Source organism: Denticeps clupeoides, chromosome 11 (genome assembly GCF_900700375.1).
Source record: "Denticeps clupeoides chromosome 11, fDenClu1.1, whole genome shotgun sequence".
In the NCBI taxonomy this organism is placed as follows: Eukaryota; Metazoa; Chordata; class Actinopteri; order Clupeiformes; family Denticipitidae; genus Denticeps; species Denticeps clupeoides.
In genome coordinates this window covers 6,214,753-6,221,267 of record NC_041717.1, presented here as the reverse complement: position 1 = coordinate 6,221,267, position 6,515 = coordinate 6,214,753, and the positions used below count along the sequence as shown (strand labels likewise).

Here is a 6,515-nt window from a genome sequence, read left to right as displayed (position 1 = left end):
TCCCGGAAGTGGTGCAAGAGTCGCCCGTCTCAGACGTCAAAACGGTCTTTGGCGAAAGAGAATTAAGGTTTGTGGAGAAAGTGAAAGCGCAAACTTCCCCGGTGTGGCGTCGGGTCTCTCGCCCATCGCCTCGACACTTCAGACGACGGGAACCATGTGGCCTGACAAGGCGCTTTTTCTTTTCTTCTGCCTGATTGTTATTCAAGGTAAGCGGGGATTAAGGTGGGTTCTATATCCCGGCTTATTACGCGTGAGTAAACTAGCTTAGCCAGCCCTGTCTGCTGTGTTTCAGTAAAAAGGGTAACTCTGTGAAACCTGACCTGCTCGTTTTCTGTACACGACACGCACCGTGTACCTACTGCCACCCATCACGCCACGCAGCGGTCGCCATCAAACTTCCCCCCTTCTTCCGTGAACTTCTTACCCTCGGACAGGGTCGTGGGTGCAGAGCCCAGCCTGGCCGAGGGAACCTGCAGCGACTCTGTCCTCAATCGGAAAACTTTGTGGCCCAGCAGCGGTTTTTCTGCTTGTGCGGGGTGCTGTTAAGTAACCCAGTAAATCAGCTGCATGGCTGTAAATTGGGATTGGGCGTATTCGTAGTCTCAGGTGGTTTCCTGCGGTGTCTGGTGGTTCCGACGGAGAGATGACCGGAGAGTGAACGGCCCATGGGAGGTGTGGGTGGGAGAGATCCCCCGCCATGCTGTTTGCAGTTGAGCTTGTCACCGTCTGTGGTCGACACACCGAACCCACGACTAATCGGGCAGCGGACCCGTAATCGGAAGGTTGTGGGTTCGAATCCCGAGCAGCCAGGGTTCTTCTGGCGCCATTCATGGCTGGGTTGGGTTAAATGCAGGGAACACCTTTCATTGTGTCACCGTGTGCTGTGCTGCGTTGTTTAATAATGTCGCTCACTTCACTTTCACTTAATTTGGTTAACTGGCCTACAATCCATCCAGTCCACTTTAGGGCCCCAATCAGGGATTTTGACCCTTGAACTCTGAAGTGAATATCATCGAGTGAGCCGTTGCACCTAGCAGTGGGCAGGACATCACGTTTCCAACCTTTCTTGCTAACTGCAGTATATCTGTATACGTACAGCTCCTATTTCCCTGAATTAAAAAAAAATGTTAGAGTGCCTTTCTGGAATATATATTAGGGGTACATGATAATATGTATAGACCTTAGTGTTTGTCTTCTCTTGTTTACCAGAGAATTTTAGAGAGGCAGGAGCTGAAGGGAAGGAGTCAAAACCTCAAACAGCAGTAAAGCCCCCTGATCCAGATCCAGATTCTAATAAAGATGGAGGAACTGGAGGGAAGGAGTCAAAACCTCAAACAGCAGTAAAGCCCCCTGATCCAGATCCAGATTCTAATAAAGATGGAGGAACTGGAGGGAAGGAGTCAAAACCTCAAACAGCAGTAAAGACCCCTGATCCAGATCCAGATTCTAATAAAGATGGAGGAACTGGAGGGAAGGAGTCAAAACCTCAAACAGCAGTAAAGACCCCTGATCCAGATCCAGATTCTAATAAAGATGGAGGAACTGGAGGGAAGGAGTCAAAACCTCAAACAGCAGTAAAGACCCCTGATCCAGATCCAGATTCTAATAAAGATGGAGGAACTGGAGGGAAGGAGTCAAAACCTCAAACAGCAGTAAAGACCCCTGATCCAGATTCTAATAAAGATGGAGGAACTGGAGCGAAGGAGTCAAAACCTCAAACAGCAGTAAAGACTCCTGATCCAGATTCTAATAAAAATGGAGGAACTGGAGCGACGGAGTCAAAACCTCAAACAGCAGTAAAGACCCCTGATCCAGATTCTAATAAAAATGGAGGAACTGGAGCGACGGAGTCAAAACCTCAAACAGCAGTACAGACCCCTGATCCAGATTCTAATAAAAATGGAGGAACTGGAGCGACGGAGTCAAAACCTCAAACAGCAGTAAAGACCCCTGATCCAGATTCTAATAAAGATGGAGGAACTGGAGCAAAGGAGACAAAATCTCAAACAGCAGTAAAGACCCCTGATCCAGATTCTAATAAAGATGGAGGAACTGGAGCAAAGGAGACAAAATCTCAAACAGTAGTAAAGACCCCTGATCCAGATTCTAATAAAGATGGAGGAACTGGTGCAAAGGAGTCAAAATCTCAGATTGCAGGTCCCAATCCAGTTTCTGCAAAAGAAACACGAGTTGAAGATAAAAAAAATCCTGATGATGATGTACCAAAATCCAACGAAAATGGAGAAGAAAATGAATTTGAGGACCCAAAAATCCAGACAAAAGATATAAGTGAGCTCTCGGGTGGGTTTGAAGAGGAGGCAAAAAGTAGCCATTTCTTTGCGTACCTGGTGTCCACAGTCGTGCTGGTGGCTGTACTGTACATTGCATATCACAACAAACGAAAGGTATGGCGCACGTTTGAGAATTGTAGACTGTTTACATAGACTATGGATATGACTATTATAGTGATTTTGGCTCATGATTAGTTTGGTCCAATATTTTGTATTAATTACTCTATGTATTTATTTATTTATTGCCCTATCAATACAAAATAGTCGTTAAAAAATATGTATTTTGTGCAATTATTACAACCCATAACAGTTCAAAGTAATCACTAATCATTTTCATACCATGTCATGGTTTCCAACATTTTCCCTGTTCCTCTCTGCAGATTGTTGCATATCTGGTAGAGGGAAGGAAGTCACAGTCCTCACGGAGACCCCGAACTGCAGATTACCAAAAGCTTGAGCAACATGTGAGTAGAAGTATGTTGCTGATATGCTGTGCTTCAGTTAATGTATCAGTTTGTTTCATTAGTTTGTGTTCCTTCTTTTTCCCAGGTATGAAGCTTTACCCAAATCCCAAAAGAAATGAAGTGATTGTTACTTGTGAAACACAGCAGCACAGCACATCGTGCACACAGTGATATGTGTCCTCTGCATTTAACCCAATCACCCTGAGTGAGCAGTGGGCAGACATGACAGGCACCCGGGGAGCAGTGTGTTGCTCAGTGGCACCTTGGAGGATCAGGATTCGAACCGGCAACCTTCTGATTAAGAGGCTGCTTCATTATCTGCTAGGCAATGGGGGGACTGCGACCTGAACGCATCGGCCATCCTTACCTGCAGTCACTGGTGCGGAGAATTGTGAGACTAAACTCCGCCATATAAGTAACACAAGCCCCACCAAAATTCCTTCCCGCAGCACTGTGCAAGTAGAATTAAATAATGTTTATTTTAATGAAGGCTATCATTGATTGACTAGTGATGATTAATGTTTGTAATATTTGTAATTGCAGGTCTGTTATTGACTGTATTGTTAATTTATTGTTATTTAATTTGACAACAAATGTATAATTTAGTGTATGACCATAATATGTATGTTGGTACAGTCAAGATGATACGGCCTCTGAGAGAGAGACTGCTGTTTACTGAGTACTAAGGCGGAGGTGTCACACCGACATCGATGGAGCAATTCCCTTTCAAGGAATTGGTGGCCACGGGCAGTGGTGGCCTAGCGGTTAAGGAAGCAACCCCATAATCAGAAGCTTGCCAGTTTGAATCCCAGGCCACCGAGGTGCCACTGAGCAAAGCACCGTCCCCACAGACTGCTACCTGGATGCCTGTCATGGCTGCCCACTGCTCACCAAGGGTGATGGTTAAAAGCAGAGGACACATTTTGTTGTGTCACCATGTGCTGTGCTGCAGTGTTTCACAATGACAATCACTTCATGTCATCCTTCAGTTTATTTTGCTGCTATGCTGTCAGATAAACTACATCCCATAAACCCCCACCATTTGTATTTACCCCTCTTTGGCCTTACTTGCTCAAAATACCCTACTTGCTATAGTAAGCGTTCTTTTGATAATTTGTCTGATAATCACAAAAATGTGCTGATGAATGGTTACAATGAAATGCATACAGTTCTTTTATTTCATTTTTTTATAATGATGAATACAAACACCCTTACCACTATAGAGAAGATGGAATTGGCCATTGCCAGCGATGAAATAAGTATCTTCGAAACTTGGTGCCACTAGGAGGGCTTTCTCCATTTTACTGACCTCTGAGGTCTGACTCAGGGTGCATCTTATGTGCAAGTAGACTTTTTTTTTTTTTTTTTAATTGTTTGACTGGTGTTTATTCTTTGGGGATAAATGTATGAGAAATCATTTTGAATGGTGTTTGTGTCATTGTTTGGATAAAAAGATTGGAGTCTTTAATTAAACCTAAACTCTTTCAATTTGCATAGTTGATTATGGAGGAATATAAAATATGCTTCCCACTGCCCCCGTTGTGGCATAATCTATTGTAGCTTCTAATAGAACCTTTTCATGAAATCTGCTTTAAAGTGGATAGAGGATTGGCTTTAAATGAATGTTTGCTCATGCAACCCATAATTTGTAGAAATATAGTAGAAATTTGTGACTATCATGATTATATATTGTACCACTTAAATGTTGTGTCAACCAAAGGCGTTTATTTGTAGGAGGAATATTTTTGTGAATTTTTGCGAATGCACGTTATATGAATGCTTTTGGTTTTAACTGCTAATGGATTCTGTCCAGTGATTTACCGAACATCTGGGATTGCGCCTTAAACTTGGCATGTGTCTGTCCTGTGCCAAAAATTGTACATTTGAAAGAGATGTTCTAATTTCCTTCCAATGTGCCTCTTTATTCACCTAATTTGTAACTTTGTCAGGCACCATAGTTTTAGGCAAATATTCATGCTTTTTATTCAGTTATATGCGACAGTAAATCAGGGGTTTGTTTTGAAATGTGAATTTGCACTGAGGCTCTTTTGAATGGGGAATTGGTTTTAAAGTGTGCAAGAAGAAATGGGCATATCTTGATGACTGCAAATTTGACACGATTTTGCCATGTTTGTCCAATAATAAAGTATTGATGGTATATTCTGTCTTGTCCATGTTAACCTAATTTTACTGTTTATTAAGTTAACAATAAAAATCTAAAATTGGTTATGAGCATAGCATAATCTTAAAAATTTTACAGATTATTTATGCAGCCACCACATTGCAACAGGACCAGCTGTCTTTCAATGAGACAGTGTCACATTCCTGAGTCTAGGGGTCTAAGAAACGCGACCTGGGTGAGGAGAGGAGGATGTCCAAACAAAGAATACAAACAGTGCTTTTATTTACAGTGAGCTAACAGGTACAATAAAACAGCGGACTCCGCACAGCTAACCAACGTCAGTACAGCCTAAAGGAAGGGATAGTCCAGCAGGAATAAACATGCACAAACATTACTTTACTTAGCAGACGCTTTTATCCAAAGCGACTTACAAGAGGAAGACACCAGCAATTCTCGTTCGATTTCTATACAATATTGAGTTTACAAACTAAGAGCCCTGATAAGGCTCAGACTTGTCAGTGAAGAGCATGCTCAGAGATAGTTAGGTGCTAGACGAAGAAAAATTATAATGTATTTATGCATTTTGTATTGTTTGTGCAATGTGTACGCATGTGCGTGTGTAAGTGTTAGATTTGTCTGTAGTATTTTTTGAACAAGAGGGTTTTCACCTGCTTCTTAAAAGTGGTGATAGTCTCGGCTAGTCGTGTGGAGGAGGGCAGGTTGTTCCACCAGCCAGGGACAACAACGGAGAACAGAGATGATTGGAATCGGAGACCTCGTGAAGAAGGAATTTTTAGTCTCCTTTCGTTTGCAGATCTGAGAGAGCGTGCAGGTGGACATGCAGTCCACCTGGCTGGTGGAACAACTTGCCCTGCTCCATTCGACTAGACGAGATTACTACCACCTTTTAAGAAGCAGTTGAAAACCCGATGGTTTAAAAAGTATTTCAGACGAGTCCAACACTAACACATGCACACACACTGCACATAATTAAGAAAAAAAATATCTAGCACATAAAGCTAACAGGCCAACAACAGGGTCTATCACACAATGCAACAACACACACAAATGAGATCCCCAACGGAGCCCCTTGCTGATCTCCGTTGACCCTGGGGACCTCCCAAAAGAGTAAGGGCCTAGCAGACCCTGAGGACCTGCTGAACACCATCTGAAGTCTCTTTATATAGGTGGAGGTGACCAATAGGCAGATGGTAGGTGGGTGGAGTTGGTAGACTTCAACTCCTCCCACGAAGTCAACGTAAAAGAGACAGGACACAAAAACACAGCCAGCCACACAGAACACGTGTGAGCATGGACGTCATTCATAAAACCTAAAACATACCATCAAAAATAGGATTAATGTCACATTAAATAAAAAGCATTCCTTCTGACAAAAACATTTTGTATTATGTATAAAATGTATTAACATTTTATTATATTGATTAAATATTATATTTTAATAAAATCACTGCACGTTTTACATGAGGAAGGTATTAACCACTCATAAAAATATTGTTAAAGTGTATTGGACGTACAGTGGATTTTGACCGAACACAAGGCCTTGCAACTTTTGTGCGTGAAATGTCGTGTGACGCACGGCTGCCTGCGTAAGACGTGTGTGTGTGTGTGTGTGTGTGT

At 42.5% G+C, this 6,515-nt stretch overlaps 1 protein-coding gene across 2 annotated transcripts; it reads left to right on the top strand.

Moving 5' to 3' along the window:
• tgoln2 (trans-golgi network protein 2) lies at positions 1 to 4,913 on the top strand. 2 transcript variants are annotated; one of them, XM_028996121.1, is made up of 5 exons: positions 1 to 206; positions 1,210 to 1,281; positions 1,360 to 2,405; positions 2,672 to 2,755; positions 2,841 to 4,913. In XM_028996121.1, exons 1-5 carry the CDS (start codon positions 155 to 157, stop codon positions 2,844 to 2,846), a joined length of 1,260 nt encoding a protein of 419 aa, XP_028851954.1. In that variant the 5' UTR covers positions 1 to 154; the 3' UTR covers positions 2,847 to 4,913. The 2 variants fall into 2 exon arrangements, with proteins under 2 accessions (XP_028851954.1, XP_028851953.1); XM_028996120.1 differs by having other exon boundaries at positions 1,210 to 2,405.
• The last annotated feature ends 1,602 nt before the right edge of the window (positions 4,914 to 6,515 follow it).